Source organism: Epinephelus lanceolatus, chromosome 9 (assembly GCF_041903045.1).
Source record: "Epinephelus lanceolatus isolate andai-2023 chromosome 9, ASM4190304v1, whole genome shotgun sequence".
NCBI classification, from domain to species: Eukaryota; Metazoa; Chordata; class Actinopteri; order Perciformes; family Serranidae; genus Epinephelus; species Epinephelus lanceolatus.
This window is the reverse complement of record NC_135742.1, coordinates 9,088,851-9,109,237: the sequence shown is the minus strand read 5'-3', so window position 1 is coordinate 9,109,237 and position 20,387 is coordinate 9,088,851. Positions and strand designations below refer to the sequence as shown.

Genomic DNA, 20,387 nt, shown 5'->3' with positions numbered 1-20,387 from the left:
CTCACTATGGTGGCCAACGCCAAAATGTGAATGTTCAGTGTCGCTTTATATGCAGTTTTTGGTTTTTAAAGCTCCATAGTTCACCCGCCTCTTCTGACTGAAAATTCCTGTTTGTTTCCCCTATTAGTGACGTTATTGCACTTTATTTTGAAGGCATGAATCACCCGTGTTCCGGTCTTATGCTGATAAATGTGGCTGACTTAACACAGTCCTCTCGAGTTGGTCGCAGCGTCTCTGCTGAGCGGCGCTGGATGAGCCGCTCTGTGCCGCCCTCTGGTGGACAAAGCGCGTAACGGCACAGCGCGGCACCGGCTGTAATCGAACACACCTCCCGCCTGCACGGTGCGTATTTCCAAATAGGGGCAAATATGAGAGCGCTGGTTTGTGCCTTCAAAACATGCCGCCATGCGTGTTGTCAGTGCACGTGTTTGTTTGAACACAAGCTGGACCATGCGACGCGCTGCACGGTTTAATCCTCAAAGCGTTGCAGAAGAATTTATAATAACCCTGACATTCATTGTAGAAAGATATAATTCATATATAATAACAATAGATTATGTGTTTCAGGCTTTGGGGATAGCTTTGCAGATAAAATATTAAAATGTCTCAATAAACACTCAGAACTTATTACAGAGCATCTGGCTTTTGCATGATAAATATGCAGTTGCATGTTATAATTTTTTTGTGTGTATAATGATATGTAATAGTGCAACACTGCACCCAGGGCCTGGCAAAATTTTTAAAAATGCTAAGACAACTGACCAACTGAACCCTGTAAAAATCCTGTGAAATTTAAACAAATAAAATAAACATTTTATTGTCTTTTTTTGTAAATATGTTTTATTGATTTTCAATATTTTTATCACTCAAAAAAAAAGACACAAACTTAAATTCAACCATTCCTCCCCAGACTATAAACAAATACATTCATCATATATATATTATACTGTAATCAGGTTACAAGATACATTCAGGTAAATGGAGGGAAACTAAACAAGCAACTAAAAACAAACAACAAAAAAACAGGGTGTGTGGGTGGGGAGGGGACTGCACTCTGCTGTCATGCAACATTTATGGGAGCCACCTTAATTTTTACTGAGGGGTTCCTATAGGAAATCAGAAAAGTCCCAAAAGGAACTCCATATCTTAATAAAGGTTTGAGAAGACCCTTTGAGTGTGTGTTTGATTTTTTCTTACCCAATGAGAAAGGGATGGAGGCCGTGACCAAACAGCGCGCAGACTGGGTTGGGACACCTTTTTTGTCATTTAACTTCTCACATAATTGTCTAGATGTTGTTTCATAGCCTTCTCTGTACTTTTTAAATGCCAGAATAAGGTATAAATCATTATAATAGTATTTTCATATTTATTATTTTGGTCAAAAACTGTCAAAATATCTTCTTTAAACTAACCCACACTGTGTTAAATATGTGTAATCAGAGAATGAAAACTGCCCTACGTGTCATTAAACCACCCAGATTTACAACAGAGGACATGATTAGCTACGGTCATCAGCACAGTACATCATCTTGACCTGGTGAAAAAGAAAAAACAAATCTCTTTGTTTAAGGTAAAGTGTCAAACATGGAGTGCTCACAGTTGAACTTCTACTCCAGCAGTCCACGTCCTCCCAGTCAGTATAATCCCACCAGAATCTAACTGGCCTGCATCCAAAGTGCCCGCGGACATAAATTCATCAAAGCAGGATGGCCTACACGCTGCCAATAAAAAGCGCACACTGGTTACGAAGTGGTTAGCAGGTTATTGGAAGGAAAACACAATGAGAATCCATTTCAGTGTTCACGGTCGGTCTCTTTCTTCATGGATTTTAACTTTGATGAATACTGCAAATTTGGGAAGATAAGAAGGTGATTTAATCCAAAACTAAATGCTGTGTGGTCAGCGTTTGGCAGAGTCCATGCACTCTAAGAGTAAGAATGAGACTGAGGGTTGAAATAAACTCTAATGTAATTATGGATGATTCACTTTAGTCAACTTGATTATCTCAGAAACAGTTCCTGCACTCATTCATCCGACTTCCCAGATTAAAAACTGATGGTTAAATCTAATATCAACACTCTATAGCAGTGGTTCTTAACCTTTTTGTGTCAAGGACCCCTAAACTGATGCTCATTAGATCATGGTACCCCACTAATAAGATTCAGGGACCTCGTAAGTGCTAATATCGTAGGCAACTGGACCTGCTTGCGTTTCCTGAAGACGTTTCGCCTCTCATCCAAGAAGCTTCTTCAGTTCTAAATGACTGGTACGAAGTTGCAAGCTATAAACCCTGTGTGGGTGGGAACCTTTGCAGAGTCGTAGGGGTCACGTGAGCTCTTAGTTTCAGAGTCGTTAAGGTCACAGTGTGAGCAGTTGACCCACCTGGCCACCATGTGAGTCGTTAGGGTCAGGTGGGACCAGGGGTGAATCGGTGTGAAGTCGTCTGGGCAGGCATTCTAAGACTGCATTATAGATGGGGGATAAGTAGTGTCGTAGCCACCCCCTCTGTTTAACGATGGCTGTTCCAGCTTGGCGCAAATGGCTTCTTTTACTCCTCTTTCAACCCATCTTTCCTCCCTGGCCAAGATGTGCACATTGCTGTCCTCAAAGGACCCTGCTGTCTCGGATGAGAGGCGAAACGTCTTCAAGAAACGCAAGCAGGTCCAGTTGCCTACAATATAGCACTTACGATTACCATGACCTGCATGACTGAGAATCTTCACCGGCAAGCATTCAGGGACTTCCGTCTGAAAAGATTTTAGTTGCCAGATATTATAATATTGTGAACCCTTACAGAGTTGTTGAGGTCACATATGAGCTCTGAGTTTCAGGGTTGTTAAGTCACGTGTCATTGATCCACCTGGCCATCATGTGTGTCCTTAGGGTTAGATGGGTGTGAAGTTGTCTGGAGAGGGATCCCAAGACTGCGTTGTAGGTGGGTGATAAGGGTAAATCTGGGTGCTGATTTGCAAATGTTAGCATGCTAACACACTGCACCCTTTGCCCACCAAATTAATGCAAGTATGCAGGTTTTTTTAAACGTGGGAAAACCTACTAAAATAGGCGATACAGTAGCGTGAGTGTCAGACTGAAGCTCTCAGAACCTTCAGTCTGACATCACCTCCATTGAAGGCGATTTACAAGGGGGAGGGAATTTGATTTTTCCCTAACCAATCAGTAGAGACCAACGACTCACCCAGAATCTGACGTCATTAGTATCCATGCCTCGGGGGTGTCGAAAACAAGCGGGCATTGCCCGTTTAAAATGTCTCCGTCGTCGTGAACGCCCAGCTGCATCGCCGTTAAATCCAGTTTAGCAGCTTCCTTAATTTGGTCCTCCATTAACGCGAGTAGTGGCGAAATACCTCAATAGCATCGTTAATGTGGTCTGTAGGATCTGTAGCGGTCGCCATCGTTGCTATCCTCACCAGTTACCCACGGGGGGACAGCTTGACATCAGCGTGGTGCTGATTGGCTAATCGCTAGACCCGCCCCCACCCCCAGCGTTCATTGGTCCGTCCATCTTTTGGACGAGATAAATCGCAAATTCATTGCAGTATGCCAGACCAGAGATGCAAGCCTACTCAGTTGAGTGGGCGGGGTCTATGGTCTGGAACCAGGCTAGCGATACAGTCCTTTCCATTTGCCATTAGACCAGATAAGTACGCTGTTCTGTTCTTTAAACTAGTGTCACATTTGACATCATGAATGCTCTGTCAAAAAAGGTTAGTAAACAGTAGAAAGCAGCATGGAGGCCGGGGAACGTGTTACAGTAGTTGCTCTTTTCTTATATTTCTTACTTATTACTTATCATGTCTGCTTGGACGGACATGGATTTGTAGGTTTTCCCTGCATTGAAAATATTTTGGTGGCTGCAAAAGCTGTTTTAGCCCTCTGCTAATGGAAAATCCCCTCCACCAAAGAGGGGTGTGGGAGCGGGGAAGAAAAATCTCAGTGCAACCACTCATAGTTCAATCACCATGGTTCGGACCAATAACAAGAGCCTGGTGATGCGACGTTAGACCAATAATAATAGATTTCTTTGATTCATCAAAGATCAAAGTAACGTGTTGAGCCCCACGCTTTGCGTCAGCTCAGAACGCAGGTGCTGGTGCGTTCACTGCCAGCCCGGTGACAAGCGAGATCTCAAGTGGAGGAGGAGGTGAGAGAGGACTAACAGGGCAGCTGATTCTCAAGGAGCAGGTGTGATCAAGGTTAGTAGTTTCTGGTTTAGGAAGAATGTACTGTATTATTTGGACCTCTCTTGTCTAATAGAGAAGCTATGGCATCGCTTAATACATTTGCATGATCTGTAAATGTATACCCCCCAAAAAGCCGCAGACATCACCAAAAAATCCCCTTTCTGGGCCAGGGGGAAACCCTGAGCGTGTCATTGCTTTGTGCCAGAAAAGTGCCGAAAATTTGCGCATCCACCCGAGTGTCATGTTTCCATCACTAGTGCCAGAGTTAGCAGTAGATGTATGCTTCCTTCTGTGATATGTTTGGCAGGTGTAGTTCTGTAGAAAGAAAGTAGTTCCTACATGAAACTGCTCACAAGATCCGTGGATTATCTAAACTAACCGAATCATGATTTCCGTGTTTGGCCGATAAAATGTGAACGAGTGACATCAAAATACGAACCAGACAAATAAAAATAACGCCAGTGTTTCCACTCTCCAGCCCACTGTCCCTCCGTCTCAGGGCTTCCCACCCTTGCAGCAACATAATTGCTGCCAATTAGTTTGATTAGCCACTTGGACTCATTAGACAGTTGCCTTATCGGCTTCCTGAGTCACATACTCATCTAACGTTGCAGGACGATGTCGAAGACCCAACTTCACTCCTTCATCATTAATTAGAGAACAGTTCCATTGATGCTCATGAAACACTGGGAAACCTTCGCTCTTTAGCTGAACACTGGAGGAAACTTCAATCAAGGTTCAATTAAAGCCTTCATTTATTTATTTATTTATTTATTCATTGGAGATTATGCACTCACAGAACATACTGTGGGCATCACACACACCCTCATACACAGAGACACACATACACGCAAATCTCAGGTAGAGATTAGAGAACCGCCATGACGACACAGGAATAAATTAACATCATAAAACACATTTTCAGAACAGCACGGATAACATTCAACACAGCACACGTCACACATGTATCACAGCAGTCCTTACATGAATATCTCTTGAAATCGTCCTCATGCACCGTCTGATTCTCTGACAATAGGCCTTTGATATTTTCACATTATAATGTCTAGGTATACTTTTGTTCCCATCCCTGTTTTTTGGGAGGCAAATATACTGCAGTGTCATCTTTTACAGAAGTTAATGCATCCAGAGAGGTCGTGTGTGTGTGTGTGTGTGTGTGTGTGTGTGTGTGTGTCTATGTGTGTGTGAAGTCACTGCAGAAGCCGCACAGAGTTGACGTGGAGATGGTAGAGGAAGTCTGCATAGGACGCTCCTCCGTTGGGACTCTTGTCCTCCACCAGGTGCCGCTGCAGGGTCTCCTCGCAGGTGTCACCCTGCTTCACCACCAACAGCTGAGACAGAAAAACAGACACAGTCTTTTCAGCGTGGCTACAAGTCGAAGCAACATCAGTCAACACCCGCTGTGAGTAATTCATCCTGGTAAGACTTCAGTGTGGATGTCGAGGATGGTGTAAGAGAAAGTAACATGTCCTGCTTCTTTTTTTTTGGAGGTCAAGTCATGAATCTGTGCCAGCACGCCCTGAATATGACGCAGGGTAACAATAAAGTCCTCACACCAGGTCTGCACTGGAACAAATCTAACAGATCACTTTCATTCACCTTCTATGAAAAGACACATGCACACCACATGATGCAACTTGCGGTCCTCAAACCATTGGGAAAAATGGACAAAGCGTAATGCTAATGGTTGCCTGGGGGCGGGACTTACTGATGCGGTCAAGCACCTTCCAAACACGTTACTTTAAAAATGTCTTGACAAAGGAAACAAGGTTTGTTTGTTTGTTTGTACAAAACATAAGGAAAGAATAAAAAATGAAACAGGTCACAGATGATCAATCTTCTGAAGCAACTGGAAATATTCTAGAGGATAATGTCATCCCTAAAATATCTGCAGAAGTAAAATAATTAAAATTTAAATTCTATTTTGAGTCAGGCTTTGTTGTTATAAGCATCATTTGACACCAAGCAGAAGACACAGCATACAATTTTTCTGTTTCCGTAGTTCAAATCTATTATAAATCTGACATGACATGAAAGCAGCATGAGGAGCAGCGCCAGGCTGTCAACAGAGGAGACGTTAATCAACTTGACATATTGAGACAGCGACTGTGTAATTTAAGGTCACAGGTGTTGGCCGACTCATGACGCCGTTGTTGAAATATAAAATCTCTGCCTTCAGCTACAGCGGGACGGTCAGCAGCTCACCTTGCGTGCACAGGGTGCCAGGGAGTTCAGTGTGTTGATGAGGGATCGAACACTGATGGACAGAGGGTTTTCAAGAACTGGCAGCTTGGTCTGAAGAAACACATAGACATGAAAACACAAAGCATTAGATTTAATGCTGCAGGATGAGGGCTGGGTGATATTGAAATTCCCCTACTGACAATACTGCTTTAAGCAAAACAACGATGTATGAAATAAGAATCCACAAAAAAGCTAAAAAGAAAGAGATGCACACAGATATAAATATCTATGGACTGAGACACATGTTGCAATACCCAGGAGTTGCCACATTACTGCAGTTCAATGCAGCGCTGAAGAACCATCTCCATGAGCTGGCTAACATCCAACACCAAGCTGTTAAACAACCCCAACAATCTCACACTGAGACAGAAATGGCTCGACCCTGTCGTTAAATCTGTAGTAGCCGTCGGGTAATGTTAGCCGTGTGATGCTAACAGTTAGCGCGTCACTGTGTGTATGTGTCTGACTATGTCCCAGACTCGGAGCTCAATTTTTGCAGCTATAGTCTCATGATAAACAGAGAGAGGAAGTTGAAAGTTGCACCGAATTAACAGAGAATTGCTGAATTTGTGTTGCTGTGATCACACCATTGCAACATCCTGATGGCTGATACTGCAATATCTGTCTGTTATGGTGGACACTTAGGACCATTGCTATGGCTAGTTGTCATATCATTACTGTCTGACCCATCCCAGACTGCTCGCTCTCCCCTTCTTAATAACTTTCTTTTAACATTACTCTACACTTCATAAAATACTGTTTATAGCTGACACTTAACAGTTTTATGTGCTTCTTAATCTTGCCACAAGCATCTTCTGATGTGAGAAGGTACGCTTGTATTACTGAATGACTGAAACCTGCGGCATTATTTTTCATTTTTACATTTTCTGTGACTTACAATGCTCGTTAAAAAATGTCTTCACGCCATTAAAATAGTAAAGAAGTCATTTTATCTGCCGGAGTTGCAGCGTTACATCTCCCTCATCTCTTACCTCTCCAGAGGGCAGGGAGGAGAAGCAGCTGGTGTTGAAGAGCTCGACCAGGGTGCATGCTGGGACTTGAGTGCCCACCCAGAGCAGCAGGGCGAGGGGTGCATGAACCAGATACAGACCTCTGGGCTCCAGGCTGGCAGCACAGCAGCGCAGCGCCTCCTCTGGGTTTGGAGAGCTGGAGCTGTCAAGTGACAGCGGCTGCAGGAGACAAATGAGGGAAAAGGAACTGATGTGTGCCGAAGCTACAGAGGCAAAACCAAAGTGATGCCAGGATTGTGATGTCAATGAAGTGTCAGTCATCCTCTGGTAATATCAGCAGATGTTTTTAAACTGAAAGGAAAGACTAATGCTTTGCTTCATGAAACACTAAACTAAATCCTCTCTCTTCGGACTGTTGCCCAAATTACTGATTGTACATCAGCATTTTCGTATGCCCGCCACCACGGACGCAAAAGGTCTCACTCATGAAATGTTAGTAAATCTGTGAGTAGATTTGCACATAACGAACCTCAGTACTAAAAACCTACACCGGATTCATGAAGGTTGTGGAAAACTCGGATTAGATCGCAGGCATATGTGTATGTTTATGAATGCCAATCAATCGTAAATTAACAGCACGCCAACACTAGTCAGCAATTAGCATACGTCCCCGTCCATGAATAGCCAGTGACCACCATATATGGAGGTGATAATTACCATGGACGGGTGTATCCCGTCGCCCTGTGAACATGGAGCAAACAAAGACACAGAAAGAGCTCTCTGATGCAGACAAGCGCATTGTTAGCCTCATCGGCGAAACCTCTCTGTCACTTTGCCCTCAGCCTCAGCATTGTTTGTCACCATTGTAAAATGAAACCACTATTCAAACATCTTAATGCAGGCAGTCTAATGTAGGAAATAACCAAGTGTTATGGTTAAAAACAAGCAGGATAATCTGACGTAAAACCACACCGTCCTCCTCCAACTCTCTGCCAGATTTGGGTTCACCAGCTGCCCAGTGTGAGCAGAGACAGACGCTGAATTGCTTTCCCACGTCCACAAGTCTCATAACCAAAACTTAATTTGAAAGAATGTTTACATCTCCCACGTCGCGCCTCTGATAATTAAACTAAACAAAAATGACATGCAGTTTGGTGCTGCGGTGCGTAAAGAGTGCAGAGGAGGAGCGCGTTGGTTTGTTCTTTCATTTATTCAGAGAACAGTGTTTTCCAGTTTTCTATTAAGTTGATTTAAATAACTCAATCACATTTTAAGAACCCTCATCTGAAGCTTAAATCTAACTAATCGTGTTATATTTCTAATCTATTGTCATGTTTAACTTACTTGTTTGAAAGATATCTACGAATTGTGAGCATAACAGAGCACAATATGAAATAAAACTGTAATTTCTAATGATGACAAGCAACATTTATGTGCAATAACTTGTCTAAACAAGCACTACTAGCAGTCAGCAGGTGTAGATTAGTTAGTACCTTCGAAAAGATCGGAGCTACTAACATATTGATGGATGCCGAAATACGGGTACATTTCCATCTGCGAACAGTTAACACACACATTTGCTCTGCTCACGTTTCATGAATGAGACCCAAAGAGTGTAGAGTCGGAAATACTTCTTCTTCTTTTTCTCAACTACCACGTGTTGATGGTACTGACCACAGGCAGCAGCAGAGGGTAGAAGTGTGTGGAGGTGCTGCAGGTGTCCATGCTGAGCACCTGGCAGCGCTGCTGCAGCCGCTGGTGGACGGAGCTCCTCAGGCCCGGTAGCAGTACCTCACTCTTCCTCAGACTGTTGATGTAAACAGGAAGTGCTCGCAGGTACTGAGGGAGGACCAGCTGCAGGACACACACACACACACACACACACACACACAGTACATTTGGTCAAGAAGATTTACTGTCATGTCTTATGCTATAGTTAGGTTTGGAGTGAATGTAAAGATTATGATGCCTGAGGGAAAACCTGGTTTGTAAAGTAATAAAGAATAGAGGTGCTGGCCTCAGAAGACTAAAGTCCTATTATTCTCTATAGAAACCCAGACAACATTTACACCTTTTAGACAACAGTGCATTTTTGTTTTTAAGAGTAAAAAGAAAACTTCACACTTCTGGGAGACATATATTTTACCTGTCCAGCAGACACTGAAGCAGAGCAGCAGTGCTTGCGGTAGGACGCCAGCGCTTCAGTTACCTCCGTCTGCAGTTCCTCCCTCAGCTCCTGCAGAGGGCGCTCCAACACTGCACAGTAAACTAGACAGAAACACCAAAACACAAATTAATGTTGTCATTAATGTATGTGACATTTTAAAATCAATTCCCTTAATTTCCGAATTACTGCAAACAAATAATAATAACACAATAATAACAGCACAGTTCATACAGCAATAAAATGAGAATATACACATTAAAGACAGAATAAGATAAATAAGAGTCAATCGTACACACACACACACACACACACACACATAGAACATATGAATTATGTTTTATACCAATTCATTAAATAAAAGCTACAAAAATCTTAAAAAAAGTCTAAAAAGATTTTAAGATTTCGTTTGAAGCGGTCTACTGAATCAGAGAGTCTGACGTCCTCTGGAAGGCTGTTCCAGAAACGAGGACTGACGACACAGAATGCAGCATCACCGTACTTTTTAGTTCTGCTCTGGGGGGACATTTAGTAGTATAGAAGTGGAGGATCTTAGGGATCTGGAGGGAATGTATTTGACAAATATATCAGACAAATAGTCAGGAGTCACTCCATAAGAGATTTAAATACTAAAAGCATAATTTTAAAATTAATTCTAAAATAAACGGGTGAGTACTCTTGGCCTGAGAATAAGACATCACAGTAGTCAAGTCTGCTGGAGATCAAAGCATGAACAGGTTTTTCAGTGTTTTTTAGACAAAAGAGGGCGCACACGGGCGATGTTTCTAAGATGAAGAAAAGGAATGTTTGATGACGTTTCTCACTTGGGGTTCAAAACACAGGTCGCAGTCAAAGATAACACAAAGGCTGATGACACCAAGATGACATCATAAGGTAGGCAGGGAGCTTCTAATGGCTTCTAAAATTTCTGCATTCAACACTGTGCATAAATTGCATTAAACACTAAATTTACAATTCAGATTTAGAGGGCAATCTGCAGGAGTGTTTCATAACCCAAAACTGGCTTTAGATTCTGAAAAATCTTCTTATGTTGAGGGAAAATGCCGTAGTCTCAATTTATAACAATATCCTATGTATGAAGAAATTTATAAATCATGCTGATCATGGACTCATTTGTTTACAGATCACATAATTGAGACATCAATATTAATTTGACGCTGACAGATAGATGTGTAATAGGGCTGGATGTCTCACCTCAGATTGATAATGATGATACTTTGCAAACTGCATATATAACATAATAATCTCTGATAATATTACAGAAAGTACAGTGTAGATTATTTTTCTGTCCTGTTCTCATTATCATGAAGTCTAATTTTCCAAGCTTTCACATTATTTTTCCCAACTTATCGATCAAATCGATATCAATTTATTTGCAACAAATGGTGCTAATATTAATTAACATTGCATGTATTTATATATTTCTTACGATATCATGCATAAATAATAGGGCTGTTCGATTATGGCAAAAATCATAATGACAATTATTTTGGTCAATACTGAGTCATTGATTTTCAAAATCATGAATTTATTTCTATACAGTGGATTTTCTGGATTACACAAGACAAACGAGAGCATCGCTGTGAAACGGAATGCAGCGCAATAACCGTTTTATCTCGATGATCTCGTTTTCGAAATCCTTGGAGGCCCAAAATGGTAACTGAAAATAACATTTGTTTGATCTACCAGCTCTGGTAAATGATGTATTAATCTACGGCACAAGATCCTTACTTTTTTTGCAGTAGAAGGTGAGCAGTGTTTGGGCCTGGTACTGCCGGAAAGCATCCTGTAGGTGACGAGAGCATCGCAGGGTCAGAGTGTGAATCCTGGTCCTCCTTTCTCCTTTCTGGGTGCTGTAAGACAAAACAGCCTGACGAACAGGAGGAGAAAGAGGAAAGTAAAGAGTATTAGAAAATGAGCACCAATTCAAATAAAACCCAACTTGGATTTGGATGACATGAAAAAAAAAAAAAAAGTGTGAGGTGTGTAAATTCAACCTTTTTCTGATGCTCATGAATATAAACCCACCTGTATGGCCACACCTCTCGTCTCGTCCAGAGCTCTGGTGTGTGCGAGCTCCACAGCCAGTGTTGTCCTCCAATCAAGAGTTGCCATGGTAACCTGACTGGGGCTCGGCCCAGGGATGAAAAGTCCATAACAGCCGGACACACGCAAATCTGGTGAGGACGCGTACAAGTAGCGAAATCACATATGTTGTTTTTAAAGGACGCTGCCTGCATGATCACCACAAAAAAATCTCTTACCTTTACTGACAAAAATCCTGAGCTCAGCTTTGTAGCCTGTGTCTGTCTCTACAATCCCCTTCAGGTCAGTGCTGAAACGCTCTCTGTCCAGTTCTCCCTGTAGAGGGAGTCAAAGAGATACCAGACAATGAGACTCATACCAGAGACCTCCATCTCAATCATCACTTGTGACCCACAAGAAGAGTGTGGAAGTGTATTTATCTCAGAGACTCTGCCCTTTGTCTGTATTTTATCTTCCTGTGTTTGGGCGATCCTGAACACAGCACACAGGTGAGGTCGGGACTTAATTAAAAGGTAGCGGCCAGGTGCCAGACCAGCCTGCATCTAAGAGAAAGCTACTAATTCGTCAATACAGCATCAAAATACACAAATAAAGCGAGGTGAAAACTGAGCAGAGTGAATCTGAGGTTCATGTTTACCTTTAAAAACAACAACACAAAATTGTTTTTTTTTTACCATGTGCTGAGCTAACCAGGCACGGGCTGTAACCTTAAACTTAGCGGACAGAAATAGCAGCAATCATCTCATCTAATTTTTTTTTTTAAAAATGTCAGACTATTCCTTTAAACAAAAGACCACAACAGCAAATCAGCTGTTGAACTTTAGGATTTCTTCTTTACGTAGTTAATTTTGTGCTATTTCCAGTGCTACAATAAGAGTAGCTGTTGATATACCTGGAGGTGGCCGTAGGTGTGCAGAGCTCCACCTGTTAGATATGGTATGTGCCCTGGCCAAGCCCCACCCACATCCTGCTGGGAGAGGACAAACAGGTGAACGCTGCACCCCTGACTGACGCACTCCTTGGCCAATGAGAGGGCAAGATCTGACGGCTGAAAGATGGACTGGAAAAAAAAACAAAAGGAGAGGGAATTAATGCGACCATACAACCGCGAAGCTGCTGTTGCAATCGTCCCACCCATACAGGAAGCCAGCTGTGTGTGTGTAAGTGATGAGTGTGTACCTTTGGTTTGTTGGAGCCAAAGAACCCTGAGGATGAGTTTGTGTGTCTCATTTCTATCAGAGGGGCCGTATGGAAGATGAGCAGCTTGCCAGGACAACTCAGGGCCTGGAAACAAACAAAAAAATAAACTCCTCACATCGTATCATGTCACGTAAAATGAAGTTGTTGAGAGGGGGATGCCGTTAAAGTGGTAACATAACATCCCTGCCTCTATTTACTGGCTACGTTTACATGCACAAAATATTCTGGATTTTGCATTTATCCTGAAAAGGACAATATTCCTACTAAGCTGTTTACACGGCTAATGAAAATTAATATTACACTAATACTTGCATGCAACTGTGCATACTCCAATGCTCTAATGTGTCCTTTATCACATCAAAATATGTAGAAGTGGAACAGCTGGAGCCGCTTGTAAGATCACTGCTGTTATGTTTAAAGGGATAGTGCACCCACAAATGGAAATTCAGCCATTATCTACTCACCAATATGCCGATGGAGGCTCAGGTGAAGTTTTAGAGTCCTCACAGCACTTGCAGAGATCCCAGGGGAGAGGGGGTAGCAACACAACTCCATCTAATGGAGGCTTAAGGCACCCCAGATTCAAACGCAAGACCAGCGAAAGCATGTCAACACACATGAACGCGGTAGCCCATGTCTCATGGTCTCGCGCAAGCGCACACACGTGAGCGCGGTGCACAGAGAGGCAGTCAGAGCTACAGGCTACAATGAGGCTAAAAACAGAGTTCACATGACGTTTTTAAAACAACTTTTTATGTCGGGGCTTCAGGACACTTGGATCACTACGGACAAGCAGTATGGAAATACTTTTTGATTTCAATTATGTATTTTTGGACGTTTGAATCTGGGGCGCCGTAAGCCTCCATTAGGTGGAGTTGTGTTGCTACCTCCTCTCCCCTTGGATCTCTGCAAGTGTTGTGAGGACACTAAAACTTCACCTGAGCCTCCCTCGGCATATGGGTGAGTAGATAATGGCTGAATTTTCATTTTTGGGTGCACTATCCCTTTAATAACCTCCAGCATCTATATAAAGAGAGGGTCACCTCTAAAGCTCGGTCTGTTGTTTCAGACTCTCAACATCCCCTCCATGTTGATTTCAAATGCTTCCATCAGGCGGGAGGTTTTGCCTCCCGAAATGTAGCACTAAGCGCTACAGATCGACCTTTGTCCCATCTGCTATCGCTTATCTTAACCAGCAGTGACCATTTATGTACATGATTTACTCCTGACAGTGTGTGATACTGAATTCTGTGTGTTATGTATTGTACAGTCTGTTTTGTTTTACTTATGACTACTGTCTGTATCTCAAATTGCCCCTCTGGGACATTTAAGTTTTACCTTACCTTACCTATCCAAAAACCTGTTGATATTAAAGTCTTTTATAATGTTTAAAAAGCAGTTGTGTTTCCTCTCCTGACGAGAAATGTGAGCTTTCTTTTGGGCATGCATCTCTACCCCACAGCCTTGCAAACTTTTGGCTAGCTGTTTTGTGTGCATCGCATTCATGACGACACACAGAGCTGACGGCAGACAGGCACGATGTTGTGTGTGTCACAAACTGCGGTAGAAAGCTCAGCTGAGATGCATATTCCAAACACGCTGTATACATGTCCAAAGAATGCACCTAAATCCTGACAAATACCGGCATATGACATACGTCTTAATCAGAAAATGCTTCATTCAGTATGCTGTTTGTATGACTTGTATCACATGCAGAATATTGTCATATTTGGAATAATTGTGGAATATTAATGTGCATGTAAATGTAGTCACTGACAGCTTGATATTTTTTCCTCCTTGTGCAGCCAGAATAAATACAGGAGAGACTTTGAATAAACTTTAAATACAACCCATCAGAGTCTGTGCAGTGATTACTGACCTGCAGTACGGCTAGCCCTGCTTTGACAGGCAGCTCCATGGGAACACCAGTACAGTCATCACACTCCGGACTAAACTGAGGAATGAGCTGCAACACACTAGACACACACACACAACAGACATGTATCACTTTACACCAAAGAATACCAAAGTGATTAAATCATTTGCAGCAAAGTAGCAAAAAACGTCACTTTCATTTGCGAGGAATTACCTTCTGGGCCTGCAGAAAATCTTACAAAAGTGATCATACTGAATAAAATGCTTTATATAAGGGCAAAAGATGCCAATCCACAGTGCAGGAGGAAGAACTCCTTATAAGAGTGATGTATGAAACTGAGCAGAATCATGTGTACAAGATAGTGCTTCTACTATTTCAGTTCAGCAAACAGACTCTGCAAAATACATCTGACAAAACGGTCAGTCAACATGTTTGTTACCTGTCGATACTGTCTATACAGTCTTTGAGGGACACCAGAAGCCCCTCCCTCACAGGAAGCTGCAGGTCTTCTGTCTCCGTGATGACCAGCATGTGCGGGCGGGACAGGGCGGGGCTGAGGTCGTACAGGTGGATCGTGCTGTCGTACGTCATCAAACCAACGCGGACGTCTGACAAGGCATCACCATCCTCCCTTCACAAATAAGATGACACTTTAAAGACAGCTGGCTGGAATCCAAATTGAAGACCATTGTCCCCATTTTCCCATTATTTCCAAACCTGCTTAAGGTTACAACTGAGCAAGCTGTGAAAAAGTGTGTGTGTGCATTAATAGTTAGGTGTGTGAGCATGTTTTACCTCTTCAGAGAGGTGAGCAGAGTGAGTATTTGTTGTGTTGCGAACTCCAAATGTCCTCCTCTCAGTGCTGAGGCAGACACATCTATGGCTAGAAGCAGGGCAGCAGGTTCACCCTGAGATAAAGTACAGCAGTTTACACACACACACAACTTTCCCGGTAAAATTCTGACACAACCAAAGGTCTTTGAAGGACAACAGGAATGTAAATATTTTAATCTATAAGGCATTTTCATAGTGCGACAGTACAGTTATGTAAAGACCTTCCACAGAATTTTTCTAATACTTAAGATTTCATTCTTCCACTGTTACTCCCACATTACATACTTGTCCTTCTTTACAAGAAATTATGGCTGCAAGTGTAATACGTTGATTATTTTTCAAAGGCTTACTATGCAGGGTTTTTGCTTACTGTTTGCAAACGCAACATTTAAACTTGACCGCTTCTCCTACTTGGCTCAACGAGACTGACAGTGCAGTGGTGGTCAAGCGCGTTAGAGAATAAATGAAGAGGGGGAGTGTCGATTGGCGAACACAGCAGTAAATCAGATTGTTTCATGGTGCTTATGTTCTAAACGTCATGCTTCATCCTGTCCACTTCGCTTCTCTGCTCTGTGTGTGTATCGGTGGCTCAACCTTGCCCTAAATCAAACAGACACCGAAACCTTCAGCTCACATCCACAGAGCAGAAGATAGAAACGCAGACAGCAGTGTAAACTTGTTGCTACGTTGTCCCTACCTCGTGCTGCTATTGGCTACGGGCTACACACGACTACCGAAAGGTTGATACCCAGAGACGTCCTGACAAACCCGGATAAGAGTCTATATATTGTTTATTTTAGGAGGATCCTGCATAGTATGCCTTTAAAATTACTTAATTAAATAATGTGGTCCACAAAATGTTAGAAAAGTGCACAGGTTCCCAGAGCCCTGAATGAAATTGTCAAATTGCCTTTTTTTGGTCCGACTTCCAGCCCCTAAAGCCCAAAATATTCAATTTCCAAAGATACAAAACATAGTATAGCAACACATCGTCACATTTAAGAAGCTAGAATCAGCAAATAATTGGTGCTACTGCTTGACAAATGTCCTGTTAATTAACTTATAATTGGAGGATATCAGCTTTCAGAAATCCTCACTAATGGGAGGTCCCAAAATATTTATATTTTGAATACTCTAGCATTATTGGACTAGGGAGTGTGTCTCATACATTAAGTATCCAGATTGCAGTATACATACAGATATACAGGAGATATCTTTAGCGAAGCCCACTTTCAAGAGCAGGTATAAAGTAATGTGCAAATAAAACTAACAATTGTAGCAGGTGAAACTAACCTGCTGAGAATTGAGGATTTCGTATGACCCCATACTGAGTTCAGGCCTCTTGTCTTTATCCACCCGAACCCCCTCCACCCCTTTGGTGGGCTGGTAGTGTTGCCACGGCACTGAGACACAAGAGAGGAGAGAAAAACTGTTGCTGCATGTTGGAAAACTACGTTCAGGGAAGTTGTGGCAGTTTAACGCATTGAAATGATTTTGAAATTTGAACATGAACATGACCTGATGTTCAATGTTAAATCTTACCTTCACTGAGTTTACCACAGAAGGGGCAGTAAAACCTCTGTCCACAGTCCTGCCAGCCCATCACCGGGCACATAGAGGCTCCGCAGCAACTACAACCCATAACGCACTCTAACTCCTTGCACACTGGCAGGGGCTTCTGGTCGCAACAAACACACACATTCACATTAATACATGTTTGTACCTCCAAAGGCACATGAATTAACTGTAGGATTACAAAAAAGGCTTCACTTCCATGCAAACAGCTCTGTGGATATTTCTTATTTCTTGTTATTGCTGCTATTTCCCCTATAAATATATTAACATAGAATAAGCAGAGAAGCTAAACACTGACCTCTCCGGCATTTTGTTTTGCCAGAGGGGTGAGCAGAGCCCCCAGCGGCAGACGGCTGAGCAGGGCAGTCTGACCTTCACAGGGCACACAGTACGAGGCGGAGCGGATGGCTAAAGGACTCGCATTACCTTGAGTTCAACAGGGACAAGATCAGGAATGACATGAGGTTTGGGTTTGAGTACGGTGAAAATCAACAAAATAAAAAAAAATACACATCAACACATTAGAATATTACATTTGTAATCCAGAACTTAATCATAATTGTTTAACCTCTTACACAAACAGGACAGGAGGCACACAGGAGTTGTCACAATCCTTTCTTCGGTCTGACCAAAAGCTCTAATATTATTACTGTTTAACAAAGCCAGGCTCCATTTTCTTGGATCAAATATGCGTGTGTTACAAGTTTTCCTCTTGTGTTACCAATGCTTGATTTACCTCCATCTGTAATGTGTGTAAGAATCTGTAACAGTACAAAAAACATTCACTGTGCAAGGAATAAATAAATTTCAGTCACACCCTATGCTGTGAGTGATGTTGATGCGGTGTGACGTGCGCCATCTGGACCCACAGTATTGGATAAAATACATTTGAACAGAGCACATCTCTGTGACACAGATACAGACAGTGTTGCATACGCTTACCTCTGTCCTCTACGACACAGGAAGTAGTTGCCAGAGGAGGAAGACGGGAAAAAGGCTCTGAGACGAACACCTTTCCCTCCCACTCTGCCCTGTCCTCTGCAATCACCTTCACCTGAGACAGAAAGAGGTGTAACCTCGTCAATGAGCAAGAGTGTGGTGACATTTTACTATATTTAAATGGAGGCAGGATCTATTATAAAATATCTATATTCATATATTTATAGTCTATATATATGGGCATGTGTGAAATTACTTATAAGCCCAAAATATTCTCCAAGAGTCGTGGAGCATCACAGAAATATATTATGTTAGGACCCTTTACTTGCAACACTTGCTCATGTTTTCAAATGATGCGATGCTTCATGATGCTGCAAATGCGTGTTGCACTCAAGGGTAACCAGAAAGACACTGGAAATACTATTTCATCGTCAGAGGAGCTGCAGAAGTCCGTCAAGAAAAGATGTGACGAGAGAGAATGAACAAACTTACAACACTGGGCAGGAGCTCTGGGTCCAGGCCATAACGAGACTCAGAGTTAGGAGACTGCAGAGAGGAAATTTAACAACTCATTCAAGATTTAAGATTTATCAAGTAATGAAGTGGTAATTTGTGTCAGCAAGAGTTTCTACATTCAAGATTTTCAATGCTGTTACTGTATTTCCCCACCTGTGGCATGATGTTCCTGTCCGGTGCAGCAGCATTGGGAACAAACTCGTTTATGGCTCCTGAAGAGAAACCAGAGGAGTTACACAAGGGACTAGAGTATTGTATTCTGAACGGAGTGGACTGTTTTTGTTCAGACTGCAACACTTTTATGAAAGATGAAAGACCCTGGATGATCTGGCTAGCCTGTGGCCACTGGTCTGCAGCTGTTATTCCTTCTCTGAATTTTACTGACCGATGTTGCGCATCTTTAAAGTACTTTGTAAGTCATTTTACTTGAATGATCACCTCCTACATTACAAACAAACTTTACCTCTTGAGTGTGCTGCAAACGTCCACTGAGGCTGCTGTTGGATGGGAGAAGTTGGCGAGGCATGATTGTGCGTGTATCCAGCAGAGGACTCCACATTTGCCCTCTCAAATGCATGCTGAGGCACACACGGCTGACTCTGGTTTGCACATTGTCCAAATGACGGCGAGCTAATGGGTAGATGATTTTGATGTGGTGACTGAGACCCATTTGGTGAACTGTGTTGTGTGTAAGAGAGCTGGAAAGGGGGGGATATTGCTTGGTGAGGGCTGTGAGGGGGGTAAAATGGCATTTGTTGCTTGCATGGCTGCATCCCTTCGATCGTAAGAGGGAGAGAACATGGAGGTATATTTCTTCCTTGGCTTGCAGCTGCATCCATGGATGAAACATGAGCATCAGGAATGATCTGCTGCTGATCAGCACAATTAGAATATGGCGCGCTGTGATGAGCGTGGCTCTGGTTGGACGCCTGCAGGTGGCTGTAGAGGGGTCTCTGGTCAGAAGGCGAGCTCAGGCTAAGATGCTGAAAGCCGGGCAGAGGGTTGCAGGAGGGTCCTTGAGGTGAAGCTGGGAACCAGCCGTTCTGGTCCGCCCACGGCTGATAGGGTGTCTGGCTCTGATTGGCTGTGGGGACGTCCATCATCCTCCATAACCATCACTGATTGGTGTGTTTCTCCTTGGAGGCGGGACCTAGCGAGGCAAAACATCAGGGTCGTGATGCGACTCTCAGCTGTTACAGGCCAAAATGTGTTACTGGCTGTGGTTTCTGTAGACACCTTGCAACCATTATTAAGAAAAATGTTGCTTTGTTTGTGAGAATAACGCTCCTGCTTTATAAACATTTGTCACAGTTAATCTAGCTACAAACAACGTCATCTAAAGGCAGTATCATAAGAGCAAAATGTTACTATCATTAGCTTGTTCTGTGGAATTCTGTAGTTAGCTAACACTATTATCCCACAGCACAGAGGTGCTCTCCTGAAAGTCTCGACACGGTCAGGGCGAAATAAAAAGCCACCCTGTGTTATAAGTATTAAAACATTAGGTACCTTTAGACATCAACGGAAACAGAGGGCTTCGCGTGCGGCACTTGTTCGTTACCGTTAGCGTCTTCATTTCCTCCTCTGCGACAGAAGCGACGCGCTTCAAAGGTTACAAATCCATTGTGTTGCTCCTCTTTTACATTATATCAAAATTAAATTCCACGGCAAGAGACCGTCACATGATTAGCGTTAACCTTAACAGCACACATTCGTGTACCCGAGCCTTAGCTCCAATGTTAGCATCAAGTTAGCAGAATCACGACAACGCATTTCCGGGT

At 42.8% G+C, this 20,387-nt stretch overlaps 1 protein-coding gene across 2 annotated transcripts; it reads right to left on the bottom strand.

The window, feature by feature from the left end:
• Nucleotides 1-4,939: 4,939 nt before the first annotated feature.
• On the bottom strand, nt 4,940-20,375 carry LOC117253018 (protein transport protein Sec24C). Of its 2 annotated transcripts, none has more exons than XM_033620338.2 (21): nt 20,116-20,375; nt 19,070-19,756; nt 18,760-18,818; nt 18,583-18,636; nt 18,094-18,205; nt 17,450-17,577; nt 17,119-17,254; nt 16,870-16,979; nt 15,538-15,650; nt 15,182-15,373; nt 14,746-14,842; nt 12,846-12,950; nt 12,559-12,726; nt 11,885-11,981; nt 11,649-11,797; nt 11,352-11,490; nt 9,582-9,703; nt 9,110-9,289; nt 7,457-7,654; nt 6,426-6,515; nt 4,940-5,551 (listed from the first exon to the last, which is right to left on the bottom strand). In XM_033620338.2, the coding sequence occupies exons 2-21, from the start codon at nt 19,707-19,709 to the stop codon at nt 5,411-5,413; spliced, it is 3,030 nt and encodes a 1,009-aa protein (XP_033476229.2). In that variant the 5' UTR covers nt 19,710-19,756; nt 20,116-20,375; the 3' UTR covers nt 4,940-5,410. The 2 variants fall into 2 exon arrangements, with proteins under 2 accessions (XP_033476229.2, XP_033476230.2); XM_033620339.2 differs by having other exon boundaries at nt 20,168-20,375.
• Nucleotides 20,376-20,387: the final 12 nt, after the last annotated feature.